Source organism: Sinohyriopsis cumingii, chromosome 7 (genome assembly GCF_028554795.1).
Source record: "Sinohyriopsis cumingii isolate HCF-2022 chromosome 7, ASM2855479v2, whole genome shotgun sequence".
NCBI classification, from domain to species: Eukaryota; Metazoa; Mollusca; class Bivalvia; order Unionida; family Unionidae; genus Sinohyriopsis; species Sinohyriopsis cumingii.
Genome location: NC_142967.1, coordinates 39,111,839 through 39,130,728, shown reverse-complemented (window position 1 = coordinate 39,130,728; position 18,890 = coordinate 39,111,839). Strand labels below are relative to the sequence as shown.

The 18,890-nt window shown below is 34.7% G+C and overlaps 1 protein-coding gene and 1 long non-coding RNA gene across 7 annotated transcripts in view; one reads left to right on the top strand and one right to left on the bottom strand.

The window, feature by feature from the left end:
- Window positions 1–18,890, top strand: part of LOC149795056 (uncharacterized) — a 131,157-nt gene that overhangs the window by 22,948 nt on the left and 89,319 nt on the right. The gene's annotated exons all lie outside the window — the stretch shown is intronic.
- LOC149795057 (uncharacterized) overlaps window positions 13,240–18,890 on the bottom strand; it is a 58,496-nt gene continuing 52,845 nt past the window's right edge. For 5 of the 6 annotated variants that reach the window (XM_089964746.1, XM_089964747.1, XM_089964749.1 and 2 more), the window contains 2 exons: window positions 17,634–17,895; window positions 13,240–13,588 (listed from right to left, as the gene is read on the bottom strand). In XM_089964746.1, the coding sequence (XP_089820872.1) occupies window positions 13,258–13,588; window positions 17,634–17,895 (593 nt within the window). In that variant the 3' untranslated portion in view covers window positions 13,240–13,257. Of the gene's footprint in view, window positions 13,589–17,633; window positions 17,900–18,890 lie in introns of those variants that run through there. The other variant, XM_089964751.1, reaches the window with a different exon arrangement.

Below are 18,890 nucleotides of genomic sequence, written 5' to 3'. Positions count from 1 at the left end.
AAATCGCGGTGCAGAAACACATTGCTATGATCCTATATGCTATGTAAATAAACATTTAACTACGCTTTGAACACGTTTTGTGGTCATCGTCAACCATGATTATATTAATTTACCAAGTGAGTCCATAAAAGAAAGTAATTTTTGTTCTTCAGCAAACGATGGAGTCATTACCGGCATCCACAACGAAAGTTTAAATAATATTCCTTTGCTATCAGCAGCTCCACCTCCTTCGTGCCAGATAACATCATTATCATCACCTTTTCTCACAAGTACAATTGTATGCTTGGCTCCAAAAATGACTTTTCTAACATTTCTGAAAAATCCAAAGATATGTGACAATGTAATTATACACGAAAGTCTTTTACGTTCACTTTCAACATTAATCGACGTGCTGTGAGTCCTAAGTTGTAATTTGGGTTGACTCCATATAATATTGAAATCTCATTGGCGGGTCTATCTATCATTCCAGATGGTTGTGGATCAGTTGAAGCATTTCGTGTTACTTGTACCTTAAGATGTGGTCTATCATCAGGTTGGTCAAAATTATCCTTGACAAAAATCATTGACGGACCAGCTGATCTGGTATAATCATCTGAATATCTTGCTAGACCCAATATCTGTGTGGCAACGTCAAAATTATCTCGAACTGATTCAATCTCTTTTCTATCAATCATGTATACAGCACTTCTGAATAACGCCATGATGCCATTATTAACAAAACCACCTCTGATACTAGCTCCGTATGGTGTATTAGCTACGATGTATGTTATAAGTTCTAACTCTACTTCAACAAACGCTTCAGCGCGTAAGAAATATCTGCTTGTATCCTGAACTTGCAGCTCAATTCCACCACGCTGATTTGGCTGTCGTGCTTTGTAAGAATAATACTGATAATCACGCACAGATTCATCCTTGAGAACTGGTGCGTCCAAGTCAAATGCTGGATCGGACACAAACTTGAACATATTTATTATAATTGTTATCGCCTAAAACGAATACCATTCCTGCTATTAAACTTGTATTTATATTTTTTCTGCTGCACCACCCAGCTCTGCTAATTTTTATTTGCAGCCTGATTTATTATTTAACTAACATTTGCCGGCATAACTTCAGTGCTGGGCAATTTTACTGATTGCGGTTTTCGTCGTATTAATCTTATTAGTCTGTCCTTGATTGCGGAGAATGCTTTACTAGCAACACACCAACAGCTCAATATCTTTATCACGAGCAACGTTAATAGCTTTCATTGATAATTGTTTTGCAATCGGTATTGCTTTTTAGGCTACACTTCTAAATAAACCATGTATAACATCACCTATCCGTCACCGTAGATCGCTTTTTACATATTGATAATCGCGAATGTATCACTCTGACAATAATCGGTCCACGTTGAGCATTATGTATAACCATTATATTTTCTTGTCACTGATCTAACTGCATACCCTCAATCACTGGAAATCATCAACAATTTCATCGATGATGGACCGATACACGTTAGTATCCATGATACCGACTGTAAATAATCTCTGACAAAGATCAGCTGCTTCATTAATAATTTCTGGGGAATTGTCACCTGCTCTTTCTCCGCCAATCAGAATTTCTAATCGTTCAGCATCTGCAAGAACATTATTGGAGTATGAGGTAACAATACCACTTCACTGAGTGTCAATACCACTTCCAGTGGCGTAGGAGCCAGGATCTATACCTGTTTTGTCTGCTTTTTTCTTACTTGTTGCTGAGCGGTAATATCCTTTTTTGTTTTGTTTCTTTAAGTTGCAACTTCATTTCTTCTTCTTTTTGTCTCTTTTCTTGTCTTACTTGTGAAATATACGCATCTACTATCTGGTTAAAATCAGTAAAAGTATTATTATCTTCCTTAGATCTGATCTGCGGAGTATTAGTGGTGACACGATATATATCCTTAACATAATCATTTTTTTTTTAGAGTTTTAACATATTAGGGTTTTACGTACTTATCTTTATCATGATATCCAACCGCGGCAATATTAATTAATTGATATGGGTCAAGGATATCAGTAATACCTTCCGGCGTCAATTTATATATAATGTTAGTTTTGACACCAGGAGGAGGTTGAACTTCAGGTTGTGGCTGAGAAGGCTGCTGGGGTGGTGGATGAGATGCATGAATACGGCCAGCAATATCAACAGGCAATGTTTCAAGAGCTTTCTGAACCGCCTCAGCTGCTGTAACAATTTTCTTTGTTGGTTCGACAATTGGTTTAAATGCCTGTTTTGTACCTACTGCAATTTCCACCTGAGACACCTGACGCGCTTGTATTTTTTGTCTGAAAGAATCATGGACGGGAAGATATTTTTAATTGCCTCTAATCGCTCTCATCTAATCTAGCTGTGCGAGATTCCATCATTGGCTTAATCGATGATTAAATTACTCACACACTACAGCAGCAGGGAGGGTGCGACCAAAAACGAGTGTCTGACGGGTAAACAAAAACACGCATACAAATTTGGAAACACGAACGACAAAGATGAAGTAACAAAATGAGCTCACCCAGTTAGAAAAACTCTCGGGTTTGGTTATAGTCTTCGGTTTGGCGCTATTGACCTTATATTTTTTATGAAGTTTTATTTTCAAAGAAGACATTTAAAAGAGGTCTATTTACCCTCCCTGCTGTTAAGGTAAATGGGTATTTATCTCCAGAATACTTGATTCGTCCAAGAAAGAGAGACAAAATTCAATATAATGTTATCGTTGTCAGGAGAAAGGACGCTGGGCTTCAGTGTGCCCCGAGAGAAAAGAGAAGAAACAGAAACAAGAGGAGAAAGCGGAGAGGGGTTAAGAAGAAGAAATTGATTGGGAGGAGAATACGATACAAACATTGTTACCAAACACACATTTTTTAACGGTGGGGAAAAAAGCAGTCGAACGTCGGATTGCGGGAACACACACACGCACACACTTAAGAGATATACATTTGTCGTAATATTTGTATAGCATGCGTCAGTGTTATTGTTACGAAGAGAAAAAAGATACTGTGAGAGATATATTATTCAGAATCTTTTTTATCGATCTATCAAGAGAATTAAATACAAAAAAACAGCAACACCCAATACTTGTCACAATCAGTAATTTGTCAAAATCAGTAATTAAGTGTGACCCAATGTACCAAATTAGTAATCATAAACATATTGTACACTTCAAGTGCTCTTTTATTTTGGGGGGGGGGGTCAAAATTATCTGCCACGCAGTGCCATTTTTAACTGTCTTTTATAAGTTGCTCTGACTTTATAGCTTGTACTATTGAAAACTCACAAAATCTTTAAAGCAGAAATGGTTGTAGAAGTGCTTAAATATCAGTTTATTCAAGTTAATCATTTTCAGGGAATGATATATCCACAATACAACCTTCTTCCATCTTTTTCCCCCACACGTATATTACATTCCGTATTTCTAAGATAAAAATTAAATGCAGAGTGGGCAAAACCATAATGTATGCTGTTGTCTCAAACTAAGCTATTAATACAGCATAGGTACAGATTTTGTTGTCAACTAGGTTTCCAACCCCGAAAACTGTCTAGATACCTCATGACCTTTCGTCAATAGGGATACTGTTTTACACACGCATGCATCCGTCATTATAGCCAGTCTGGGCCCGCTTTTTGAACGCGTCATAGGTTTAGGAACCTTGGTCGTAGAGCATTACTCCACACACCCTCATTATATAACCATTGCCATATTTCCCATGAAAGCACTGCCCCATATCTCCTTCCGCTACAGCCTCACTGCCATATTGATTGCGGCTCTGCGTTTAGCCAGTCAGAAATCGATGATTCTCTGAATATTAAGATTCTAGCTCGTAAGTTTGATGTACCTTATATGGGACAGATTGATCCAACAGATGGAGATTCTGAGCAACTTTAACTCTCGAAGACGAAAACAAATTTATTGGATTAAATTCTCAAACTGTCAAACCTCTGATGTAAAAATCTCCGAACTTTCAAGGATGTCGTTTGGCACCCTACGAACTTATTCAGGGTCACAAATTCAAACGGCCATAACTAACACTGACCAGAACATGTTTGTTGACAGTAATACATTATGTAAAACGGCTTAATACAGAAGCATGATTTTAATTCGAAAAGAAGAACTATATCTTTAATTTATATTGCACTTAACTTTTGTCCATGGTTTTGAGTTCTAACGAGAATCTTTGCATAGTTAACTTTTGTCCATGATAGTAAGTGGTAAACAACGTGTTTACAAAGCACGAGCACAGTCAGTCCTGTTTAAAGCTAGACTAGGTAGAAAAATTGTGTAAAAATATGGATTTGAAAAATAATTCATTACAGTTTTAAATCAGTCTCTGAGAATCAAATGTGTTGCTGAAATATGATATAATTCAAGATCAATTATTTATTTCAAATATTCATTGGAATTACTAAAGTGCTCATTTACATTAAGATTTATATATACTACTTTGGGATTACTGAACTCATTCAAAGACATTCTTGACTGCATCAAAGTGTTAAATCAGGACATTAAAGACAAATCCCCAAAATTCTCAAATGTCCTATCACTAGTCCACAAATATAGACTGTTTCAAAAATATTGAATATTCCAAATGAATTTCTGACATCGAGTGCCAAAAGACTAAGTCCAACACCGAGTGGAAGCAGAGAGAAAAAGGGAGGGAATACAAACAAATATGCAGAGACATAAAGGGGAAATGCAATATATATGAAAAGAATTATATCTGGCAGGAGGAGAACTCCCGCACACTTTACATACAAGTTCAGGCTTTGATGTTACCAGAAATTTTGGGTTATTACAGAATCTCACTTTCAGAAAATTGCTGAAAGCTTGACAAAGCCCAAAGAGTATTGGACAAAGTGTACTTATTGGCAAATCTCATTAAGTATACACTTCACTATCAGTGCACAAGATTACTGATTAGGATGTGATTGAGGAATGTATCTTGAAGAGTTATGAGCTGGTACCAGGGCATTTCAAAAAAGGTTTAGGAATCAAAGAAAAGAAACTAGACAAACACATATCGAACTTGTAAGGGAAAAGGAACAACTATTTGATAGGTGTTGCTCAGTCAATATGGTTGACAAAGATTACAATAACCTCATACAGCTCATATTAATTGAAGAGTTCAGGAAGTGCATCCATTACGAGGTCTATACCTATATTGGTTTTTCAAATACTAAAAACTTTTGAAAATGCTTCTCGCACAGCTGATGATTATTCCTCGACTCACAAAGTTTCATTTGTCAAAAAGTCCTCCTCTCAATGTTATTTTGGTAATAAAAATCATCTCAGTCTCATATGAATACTTTCAAATCTCAAACTGGCACAACTTTTAGAACTCAAACATCTGATGAGACTGATCAGAAATCCTTACCTCGTCCCATGTATACTTATTGTAAAATGAAAGGAAATATTGCTGAAAATATATGAATGGAATATACAAAATATGACTGATAATATACTTACTACTTTCCATCAACAGGCTAAGTTGAACTACATGTACAACTTATTATGAAAACAAGGGAGGCTAAAAATATAACCATGCAAGAAAGGTTATCGTAAGGAAATAGTATTATACTGAGAGAAACTGAACACTGTGAGAATGTAAAGCTGTTTCTATGAGATTTTTCATCATTTATTTGGGGCCCCGAGTGGCCGAGTGGTCTAAAGCGCTCTCCATTACAGATCACTGCCATCTTACCTCTGTCTGTGTGGGTTCGAGTCTAGGATTCAGCTAACATGGGTATGTGAGAAAGCTCGCCAGTAGCTTCTCGTGGGTCAGTGGTTCTTCCCGGAGTTTTCCCGGGTTCTTCCTCCACCATTAATACTGGCTGCCATGCATAGCCTATCGTGTGCTGAAATATGGCGTTAAACCCCACAACAACAACAACAACAAAAATCATTTATTTTGGCCACATTTGAGGAATAACAGCAATAAACATAATCGTTCCTTTGGAGACAATCAAGATCATGCTTCTGACTGGTTTCTCTCAATTCAAATTTGTCAGGCAAAAATATGATAGATCTCTGAAAATTAAAATGAACTTGTTGGATTGCAAGTCAATCCAAACTTTAGTAAGAACATGAAAAGTTGCTTCTGGTAAGTATTTGTGTCTAGCAGAGTAAAATTAAAAATACACATGGAGTTGCATTTAACGGCATTTGTGTATGAAGGTAGTATTATTTAACATCACATGTGTATGGAGTAGCATTTAACATCATGAGTGTATGTAAGAGCAATTAATATCATGTGTGTAGTAGCATTTAACATCATCTTTGCATGTAGTGGCCTTCTAAAGCATGGGTGTATGTAGTAGCGTTTAACATCATGTGTATATGTATGTAGCAATAAACATCATACATGTATGTAGTAGCACTTAACATCATGTGTGTACATAGTAGCACTTAGCGTCATGTGCATATGTAGTAGAACTGAACAGCATCTGTGTATGAAGTAGCATTTAACAGCATGTGTGCATGTTGAAGAATTTGACAAGCAAATGTGAATGTAGTAAAATTTAACATTCTAAGTGTTTGTTTTGGAGAGGCATTTCATAGTGAGTGTATGTGTAGAAGCATTTAACATCAAGTGTGTATGTAGTAGTATTTAACATCACATTCATATTTCGTAGCATTTAACATCATGTGTGTATGTATTAACATTTAACATCATGTGCGTATGCAGTAGCATTTAACATCATTTCTGTATGTAGTAGCAATTAACATTATGTGTGTATGTACTAGCATTTAAAATCATTTGTGTATATCATAACATTGAACAACATGTATATGCAGTAGCCTTAACATTGTGTGTGTATGTAGTAGCATTTAACATTGTGTGTATATGTAGTAGCATTTAACCACATGTGTGTATATTGTAGCCTTTCAGAGCATAACGGTATGTGTATGTAGTAACATTTAACAGCATGTGTATATGTTGTAGCATTTAACAACATGTATCTAGCATTTAACATCATGTGTGCATGTAGTAGCATTTAACATCATGTGTGTATATAGCAGTATTTAACATCATATGTGTATGTAGTAGCATTTAACATCATGTGCATATGTAGTAGCATTTAACATCATGTATGTAGTAACCTTTACTGTTATGAGTATATGTAGCAGCATTTAACATCACATGTGCATCTAGTAGCATTTAACATCATATGTGTATGTAGTAGCATTTAACATCATGCATGCATGTAGTAGCATTTATCATCATGTGAGTATATAGTAGCTTTTAACTTCATTTCTGTATGTAGTAGCGTTAAACTTCATGTGCATATGTACTAGCATTTAACATCATGTGTGTACGTAGCAGCATTTAACATAATGTGTGTATGTAGTAGCACTGAAAATCATGTGTATATTGCAGCATTTAATATGATGTGTGCATGTATTAGTATATAACATCATGTGCATAGGTAGTAGCATTTAACATCATATGTGTCTGAAGTAGCATTTAACATCATGTGGGTATGTAGTAGCATTTAAAATTATGTGTGTATGTAGTAGCTTTTAACATCATGTAAGTATATATTAGCATTTAACATCATGTGTGTATGTAGTAGCGTCTAACATCATATGTCTGTGTAGTAGCATTTAACATCATGTGTGTATGTAGTAGCATTTAACAGCATGTGTATGTATGAGCATTTAACATCATGTGTATGTATGAGCATTTAACGTCATGTGGGTATGTAGTAGCATTGAAAATCATGTGTATGTTGCAGCATTTAATATGATTTGTGTATGTAGTAGCATCTAGCATCATGTGTGTATGTAGTAGCATTTAACATTATGTATGTAGTAGCATTTAACATCATGTGTATGTATGAGCATTTAACATCATGTGTATGTATGAGCATTTAACATTATGTGTATGTATGAACATTTAACATCATGTGTGTATATAGCAGGATTTAACATCATGTGTGAATGTATGTAGCATTTAGCATCAAGTGTAAGTGGTAACATTTAGCATCATGCATGTATTAGCACATGACATCATGTGAATATGTAGTAGCATTTAACATAATGTGTGTATGTAGTAGCATTTAACATCATGTGTGTATATAGCAGGATTTAACATCATGTGTGAATGTATGTAGCATTTAGCATCATGTGTAAGTGGTAACATTTAGCATCATGCATGCATGTGTTAGCACATGACATCATGTGAATATGTAGTAGCATTTAACATCATGTGTGTATGTAGCAGCATTTAACATCAAGTGTGTATGTAGTAGCAATTAACATCATGTGAATGCATGAGAATTTAACATGTGTGTATATAGTAGGATTTAACATCATGTGTGTATCTAATAGCATTTGAAATCATGTGGATATGTAGCAGCATTCAATATAAAGTGTGTATATAGCAACATGTCTGTATGAGTATTTAACATCATGTGTGTATGTAATAGGATTTAACATCATGTATATATCTAATAGCATCTGAAACCATGTGTGTGTATAGCAGCATTTAACATCATGTGTGTATATAGTAGCATTAAACATCATGTGTATATATATATAGTAACATTTAACATCATATATGTAGGTAGTTGCATTTAACACTATGTGTGTATGTAGTAGCATTTAACATCATGTGCATATGTAGAAGCATTTAACATCATGTGTATATATAATAACATTTAACATTATGTGTGAAGTAGCATTTAATATCACATGCATACATATTAGCATTTTACATCATTTGTGTATGTAGTAGCATTTAACAGTATGTGCATATCTCGTGGCATTTAACATTATGTATGTAGTGGCATTTAACAGCATGTGTATGTAGTAGCATGTAACACTGTGTGTGCAAGTGCACATGTAGTAGCATTAGCACCATGTGTGTAGCGTGTATGTAGTAGCATGTAACATCATGTGTATATGTAATAGCATTTAACAGCATGTGCATATCTCGTGGCATTTAACATTATGTGTGTATATAGTGGCATTTAACAGCATGTATGTAGTATCATTTAACATCATGTGTGTATGTAGTAGCATTTAACATCATGTGTGCATGTAGTAGCATTTAACATCATGTGTGCATGTAGTAGCATATAACATGCGCATATGCAGTGGCATTTAACATCATGTGTGCATGTAGTATCATTTAACATCATGTGTGTATGTAGTAGCATTTAACATCATGTGTGCATGTAGTGGCATTTAACATCATGTGTGTATGTAGTAGCATATAACATGTGTATATGTAGTATCATTTAACATCATGTGTGTATGTAGTATCATTTAACATCATGTGTGTATGTAGTAGCATTTAACATCATGTGTGCATGTAGTAGCATTTAACATCATGTGTGCATGTAGTAGCATTTACCATCATGTGTGCATGTAGTAGCATATAAGATGTGCACATGTAGTAGCATTTAACATCATGTGCCTATGTACTAGCAATTAAGATCATGTGCATATGTAGTAACATTTAACATCATGTGTGTATGTAGCAACATTTAACATGATAGGTGTATGTAGTAGCATTTAACATCATGTGTGTATGTAGAAGCATTTAACATCATATGCATATGTAGTAGCATTTTAACTTCATGTGCATATGTAGTAGCATTTAACATCATGTGTGTATGTAGCAACATTTAATATCATGTATGTAGCAGCATTGAACATCATGTGTGCATGTAGTGGCATTTAACATCATGTGTTTATGTAGTAGCAATTAGGATCATGTGCATATGTAGTAACATTTAACATCATATGTGCATGTAGTAGCATTTGAGATCATGTGTGTACGTAGTAGCATTTAACACCATCTATGTAATAGCATTTAACATCATGTATGTAATAGCATTTAACATCATGTGTGTGTAGTAGCATTTAACATCATGTGTATGTAGCAGCATTTATCATGTGCGCATGTAGTAGCATTGAACATTATGTGTGAATAGTTGCATTTAACATCATCTGTGTATGCAGTAGCATTTATCATCATGTGTGAATACAGCAGCATTTAACAACATGTGTGCATGTAGTAGGATTTCACATCATGTGTACATCTAATAGCATTTGAAACTATGTATGTAATAGCATTTAACATCATGTGTGTATATAATAACATTTAACAAGTGCATATGTAGCAGCATTTAACATAATGTGTTGTTGTTGTTGTTGTTGTAGGGTTTAACGCCATTTTTCAGCACGTGATAGGCTATACATGGCAGCCAGTATTAATGGTGGAGGAAGAAACCGGGAAATCCCCGGAAAGAACCACCGACCCTCGAGAAGCTACTGGCAAGCTTTCTCACATATCCACATTGGCCGAATCCGAGACTCGAACCCACGCAGACAGAGGTGAGATGGCAGTGATCCGTAACGGAGAGCACTTTAGACCACTCGGCCACTCGGGGCCCCAACATAATGTGTAAAAAGTAGCATTTAAAATCATGTGTGCATGTAGTAGCATATAACATCATGTGCATGTAGTAGCATTTATCATCATGTGAGTATATAGTAACTTTTAACTTCATTTCTGTATGTAGTAGCATTAAACTTCATGTGCATATGTACTAGCATTTAACATCATGTGTGTATGTAGCAGCATTTAACATAATGTGTGTATGTAGTAGCACTGAAAATGTGTATATTGCAGCATTTAATATGATGTGTGCATATATTAGTATATAACATCATGTGCATAGGGAGTAGCATTTAACATCATGTCTGTAATAGCATTTAACATCATGTGGGTATGTAGTAGCATTTAACATTACGTGTGTATGTAGTAGCAGCTAACATGTGTGTATGTAGTAGCATTTAAGATTATGTGTGTATGTAGTAGCATTTAACATCACGTGTATGTAGTAGCATTTCACATTATGTTTATGTATCAGCTTTTAACATCATGTGTGTATGTAGTAAGATTTAACATCATCTGTGTATCTAATATCATTTAAAACCATGTGGGTATGTAGCAGCATTTAACATAAAGTGTGTATATAGTAGCATCTAGCATCATGTGTGTATGTAGTAGCATTTAACATCATGTGTGTATGTAGTAGCATTTAACATCATGTGTATGTATGAGCATTTAACATCATGTGTGTATGTAGTAGGATTTAACATCATGTGTGTATCTAATAGCATTTAAAACCATGTGTTTATGTAGTAGGATTTAACACAAGGTGTGAATGTATGTAGCATTTCATATCATGTGTAAGTAGTAACATTTAGCATCATGCATGCATGTATTAGCACATGACATCATGTGAATATGTAGCAGCATTTAACATCATGTATGTAGTAGCATCTAACATCATGTATATAGTAGCATTTAACATGTGTATGCATGAGCATTTAACATCATGTGTATGTATGAGCATTTAACATCATGTGAATATGTAGCAGCATTTAACATCATGTATGTAGTAGCATTTAACATCATGTGTGTATGTAGTAGCATTTAACATCATGTGTGTATGTAGGAGCATTTAACTTCAAGTGCACATGTATTAGCATTTTAATATCATGTGCACATGTAGTAGCATTTAACATCATGTGCATATGTAGTAGCATTTAACATCATGTGTGTATGTAGTTGCTTTGAACATCATGTGTAAGTAGTAGCATTTAACATCATGTGTGCATGTAGCAGCATATAACATCAGGCGCATATGTAGTGGCATTTAGCATCATGTGTGTATGTAGTAGCATTTAACATCATGTGTGTATCTAGGAGCATTTAACTTCAAGTGCACATGTACTAGCATTTTAACATCATGTGCACATGTAGCAACATTTAACATCATGTGCCTATGTAGTAGAATTTAACATCATGTGTGTATGTAGTTGCACTGAACATCATGTGCATATGTAGTAGCATTTAACATCATGTGTGTATGTAGTTGCATTGAACATCATGTGTAGGTAGTAGCATTTAACATCATGTGTGTATGTAGTAGTATATAACATCATGTGCATGTGAAGTAGCATTTAACACCATGTGTATGTAGTTGCATTTAACATCATGTGTGTATGTAATACCATTTTACATCATGTATATATGTAGTAACATTTAAGATCATGTGTGTATGTAGTAGCATTTAACATCATGTATGTAAAAGCATTTAACATCATGTATGTAATAGTATTTAACATCATATGTGTATGTAGTAGCATTTAATATCATGTGTGTATATATGTAGCATTTGTATGTATGTAGCATTTAATACCAAATGTGCATGTATGTAGAAGTATTTAACAGCATGTATGTGTGTAGTAGCATTTAACAGCATGTGTGTATGTTGAAGAATTTGACAAGCAAATGTGAATGTAGTAGAATTTAACAGCATAAGTGTTTGTATGTAGAAGCAGTTAATAGCATGTGTATGTAGAAGCATGTAACAACATTTGTGTATGTAGTAGCATTTAACAGCAGGTGTGTATGTAGTAACATTTAACAGGATTTTGATGAATTGGACAAGCATATGTGTATGTAGTAACATTTAATAGGATGTGTGTATGTTGATGAATTGGACAAGCATATGTGTATGTAGTAACATTTAATAGGATGTGTGTATGTTGACGAATTGGACAAGCATATGTGTATGTAGTAACATTTAATAGGATGTGTGTATGTTGACGAATTGGACAAGCATATGTGTATGTAGTAACATTTAATAGGATGTGTGTATGTTGACGAATTGGACAAGCATATGTGTATGTAGTAACATTTAAGAGCACTTCAGCACAACAGTGGCTATATGAAGCAAACTAAAAGTAAAATTTTAAGAAAATGTATAATAAGTATTCTGTAAAGTGCATATCTCACCTACAAACAATACAATAGACAGTACACTGCTCGGATGCGGTAGGTCGTGGGTTCGATTCCTGGCCAAGTCATACCAAAGACTTACAAAAATGATACTAACAGCTGCCTCACTTGGCACTCAGCTCTTTCATGACAGGTTCTGATGTACTAATATGATATTCCTTTCAATAGAAGTATCAATAACATGATTTCGAAGATGGCCAATGTGCTGGCCATATTGGGTTTCTGATCATCACCAGACCATCTAGACCTTGTGATAAATACGTGCAATGTTTATAGCAATCCTCAAAATACCATAAATGGAGTAGCTATTAACAAGGTTATACTAATTATTGTACAAATGGACAACAGGCCATCCCATAAGGTCTGGTCCAAGATTAATTAAGTTAAAAATCAAACATAACAGTATCAGGGATAACATTTATTATGAAAAAATTTCATCTAGGATTGACAAATCTGTAGCTGGTCTTTTCATGCTTGATTTAATAAATGAAGTTGCCAAGTCATGTTTCACATGATCACTGCTGAATACATTTTCTTCCTCAGAAAGACATAACTTGTCATTATTCCCTGTTTTTGCATCAGAATCCTCTTGACCTGCATGACCAGATGCACATGTTTTCTGACTGGATCTGTCCACATCTCCATTTCCATGTAGAGAAGATATTTTCAGAAAACTGTTCTGAGGGGTCTTCCACACTTTTCTAGAGCTGTTAGGGTTTTCTGGCAACCTGTCTTCATCTTCAAAGTCAAGCCTTGAAATAAAAAATATCAAGTTTGGGATGTAATGTAAAATTTGTTCATTTTGTGTGCATACATTTTCATGGTTTGTAGCAAAATGGCATTTTTAAAAGCATTTAATTTTATAAATCTGGACAGGGCTTCCATTACTTCTTTTGAAAAATAACCATTCACTGGGTCTTGAAATTCATGGTTGGTGAAAACCATTCAAAATCCACAAATACTGGTACCCCACAAAAACTAATACCCATGTAAAATAATGAATTCATGAATGAATCCATCTTAGCTAGCCAAGGTTCCAATATGATAACCTTATCTACATCTTGGCAGATCAAACATATATTGGTACTTTGTGATAGCGACATCTATTGGATTTCATGAGTTGCTTCCCTTAGTTTGTAATGCAAACTAATCAATATTATAGTGCATTGTTAATCTGCTAAGAGGTGTTTTGAGTGAAAGATATTTGTGCAAACATGGACTGGCAGTGGAAAATTGCTTATTTATCAGTCCATTCAAGTAGTGTGCTCCTCTTGTCTTAATCATTTAGGAACAGTGTTCAACTTTAAACTATGTAAATTTGATTGGATTATCTACATACAAACAGAAATAGGCCAACAAAATTTCCTTAGCCTTTTGCACAAACATCCACATAAGGTCTGGACTGAAAAATTATACATCAAAAAGGTATAAAAAGCTAAAACAAAAAAAATTAAGAGTACTTTAGAAAGCATGTGATATGGCCATCTTGTTTCCTTTTCCTTCAAATGACCTGGACCACTGAGCAAGAGACCAAATTTTATTTTTAAAAATCCAATAGGTTAAACAGCCTGGACAAAAAAAAAACAGAAACAGTGTAATGACTTCCTTTATTTTTTACTGTAATACTAATACTGACCTTGTGGCAGGGGGTATGACTAAATATGTGTGACACTATCAAGTCAAGATATATAAATGGTTTAAAGTCTCGTTAAAATTAGTTTCATACATTTAAATGTTTTACCAATACATGATCAGAGGTCACTTATTAACATTTCCATTGTGACCTTAACCTTCAGTCAGGGCATAGCTATGGCATGTAACATATTGTCCAGTTAGGATATATACAGGTAAAACCAGTTATAACACAATGCTTGGGGTCCAAAGAATAACATCACAATATAAGCAGGATTGTGTTAACAAATTTTTTGAAAAAACTTCCCCACTGAAAATGTGTATTGAAATTTTAATGTAATCAGTTTTAACTAACCTCTTGATCAAAGATCATGTTTTCTTTGCCTGGTTTCATCAGACATGAAATATACGCTTCAGTTTTGAATTGTATATATGACAGTATGGTGGAAATGGCTTTTCTGAGAGCATGTATTTAGGATGTTAAAATGAGAGGTCACGTTAAATTAATAAATGGAAGCCATGTTGTCATCATGTTATAAGCGGAATCATGTTATAATAAATCCCATTAAAACAGGTTTTACATGCAACTGGTTGAAATTTCAACGAAATATATGAAGTGGTTCAAAACTTAGACCCCAAACAAGGAGCGCGAGGCATAGGGTGAGGATAAAATATGCGACACTGTACATAACTGGACAAACTTTCACTCAAATATCTTCATTGCTTCAAAGCTATATTTTGGAAAAGGATAAAAACCACAGATTTATTGTTTCTTTTGCCATCATCATGACCCTGAGACAGGTGTTGCTATGGTGACACACTGCACATGATATACTCGGTTAAGTTTCATCAAATATCTTAAAAGGTTCAGAAGCTATACAGTGGACAAGAATATAAGTCACAGAATTACATTTTTCCTTGCCATGACTGTAACCTTCAAGCAGGGTCACGGCTATGGTATAAGACACACCATATATACATGATATATAATTGACTAAAGCTTTCTTAAAATATTTTCAATGATTGAAAAATTATACTGCAGAAAAGATACAAGTCAGACAACAATATTTTTCTTTAACTTTAACTTTGTGGCCAGGGCTGTCTAGTGATAATATGTACCTGGGTACAGTTTCATGTAAATCTCTCAATGCTGAATGTTTAAATTTTTAAGAGGCTTACTGGCCATTATGTCTTCAAAGTGTTTTTGGTTGATGGATGCCATATGTAGAAAATGCTATAAGCAATAGTTTGATCATGCAGCTGTTGTGCATGAAAATTATGAGTAGCTTAAAGCATCTGAGGTACTCTTATAAATGTTAGACTGGCTTCCTGACCAACTCCACCAAATCTGATATGAAATCTGGATCTAGATCAATACAGACGGCCAGTTCCTGGGTTTGACTGCAAAGATGTATTTCTGTAATTTTTTTTCATTATTAAGTTCATAATAAGACTGGTCAAATCATAAGGCTTGGCAGGTCTGCATTGCTCTTTGAACTCCAAAACTAGCATGCCTCCTCCTTACTCAAAGTACAATCATAATAAGACTGGTCAAATCATAAGGCTTGGCAGGTCTGCATTGCTCTTTGAACTCCAAAACTAACATGCCTCCTCCTTACTCAAAGTACAATCATAATAAGACTGGCCAAATCATAAGGCTTGGCAGGTCTGCATTGCTCTTTGAACTCCAAAACTAACATGCCTCCTCCTTACTCAAAGTACAATCATAATAAGACTGGCCAAATCATAAGGCTTGGCAGGTCTGCATTGCTCTTTGAACTCCAAAACTAACATCCCTCCTCCTTACTCAAAGTACAATCATAATAAGGGTTGGCAGGTCTGCATTGCTCTTTGAACTCCAAAACTAGCATGCCTCCTCCTTACTCAAAGTACAATCATAATAAGACTGGTCAAATCATAAGGCTTGGCAGGTCTGCATTGCTCTTTGAACTCCAAAACTAACATGCCTCCTCCTTACTCTAAGTGCAAATCATCACAAAGTTTCAGACCTGCCAACCCTGACGAGTCCGTCTCAGTAAGACAGTAAACATTTTCCATAAAACTGACCAGTTTTCAGTAAGGTGTAACAAAATATCAATAACTGCTGTTGTAAAGCTGGAAAACCTAATTAAAAATTGATGCATCGATGATAAACATTATGTTCAACTGAAACATTTGTAAAGTATACATAGATTTTATTTACAACTAGTACAGTTGCACAAACTCTAGTTCCAAACCCATTGTAGCTCAATGGCTTGTTGCTATCTCTCAACTTGACATAATTCTTGGAAATTCTTTTCCATTTCACATGACGATGGCAATATATCTCCCGCCATGAGACACACTCAAAGTGGCATGTGATGTCCAATAAATGTAATTATGTCCTTTCCAGCTTTTATTCACATGAATCTGAATACTCCTTTTTATTCTTCTGTGTTGATTATTAATAATTTTCTATAAGCTTATTCTAGAATATTATACATGCACTTTTCTAGAATATTATACATGCATCGCTTTCTGGGTGCCATTTTAAAATCTTTTATGATCAACAGTTTGTTCATGCAAATGCTTCGCATGAACAAATAGGTGCAGGTTAAAGCATCTGGGGTGTTGCTGTAAAGTTAGTCTGGTTCCAGAGATTTTGCTAGTATGCTGCAAGTCTGTATTTCAAGGGTAATTTTCATAAGACTGATGGTAAAATCATAAGACTTGACAGGTCTGAAGTTTAGTAAAGACAAGCTATTTTACTGAAAAAAAGAACAGCAACAGATGGAGACAGATGTCATAACATACACTGTACACTAGGTACATACAAGTTTAGGACTTGTCCAGCCCTGCATACATACATAAGTCTGTCCATACGTATGGATGCATGATTATAACAATTTTCAAATGCTTCATGCATGAATATAACAATCTTCCATCTCTTCTTTGAAAGTTTAGGAAATGCCTTTACATGTTTTGGATTAAGTCCTGTAATTTTTTATGCTGGGTTACAACCTGAAGTGAAACAAAATAAGCTGACTGAAAAAAAATGTTTCTGTTATAACAATTTTATGGCTGTTCAAGTTTCAGAAACAAGACATGCTGGCAATATGTTCAAAACTGACAATGATCACTGTGATGGTTCTCTTGTATGATCACTGATATTCAATAGAAACATACCTTGCTTTCTTCTTTAGACTCTTGTTCTTTTCTAATGAGGTATCACATAAATCATCAAGGATATCCTTTCTTTGAGGGTGAGCAAAGTCATCTGTATCATCTTCATCAAAGTCCTTGTTAAGATTATCATCTGAATGCTGAGATACTTTTACAGTTGTTTGATTACATTCCTGATTGTCACAAACTTTAGCATTCCTTTCTGAGTCTGTTTTCCTTTTTTGTTTTTGTCCAGATTTTGCTTTTTCAATAAGGTCCTCTCTGCCTGCCTGCAAAATGAAAATTCATCTTACAAAATTTCTACTTTGGACAGACAGAAGATAGACAGAAGAATAGAGCATGTTGATATGCAATTTTTTTGGACCCTTGCATTTTCTTTGCATCAAAATGTTATTAAGAACAAATTGCTTTAAGCAATTTCACTTTGTATTAACCCCAAAACTGGCTGTATTTGTGGGGTTTTTAACCATGTTTTACTGAAAATAGAGATTTAAAATGTTACCATTACACTTCCTCCATTGTTTCATCTGTTACCATTTCCTGACAGTGTTTTTTGTCCTAACCACCTTTCACAAAATATAAAAACACCAGATCCCATTCCTAATTAATTAAGGTTCAGAAAATGTTTAATTCAGCAGTACCATATTTACCGTATGTTTTGAGACTGCAACAAATAATTACTTTTTTTGTCGTCCAAATAAATATTAAATTCTTTAATTAGGTGTCCAAAAACATACTGGTGAAGATAGATTTATTTCCCCTCCCACGTCCGTAACGAAGTTACCATTAGCTCACATGATGAAGTACTGCCATGAAATAAAACAAGTATTTTGTCAAACACCACGGAAAGGATAATGAATGAAAAACAGGCATTACTTGCCTATTTTGTCTATTTGATACATGTCCATCCACCAGAAAATACAGCCATACATCTATCAGAGCCACGATTGTGTGTGTATTTTCCAAAAGAACCACCATATTAGTAATCTTGCAATCCACATTTTAACTCTCTGCTAATCAGTGATCATTAAAATCTACATTAGCTTTATTTCTGTGTAATTAAGATATTAATACAAACTAAATAAAAAGATTTTGGAATTATAATTCTTAAGATATTTATGACAGAAACATTTTAGTATCGAGAGTAAAAATACCAGTACATGTATGATGGATAATCTTAGAGCACCAAGGGTGAGAGGCTCCATATGGGGTAAGAGTTGCAATATATGAGTCGACGTGATTAATATGTTGGTATTTTGT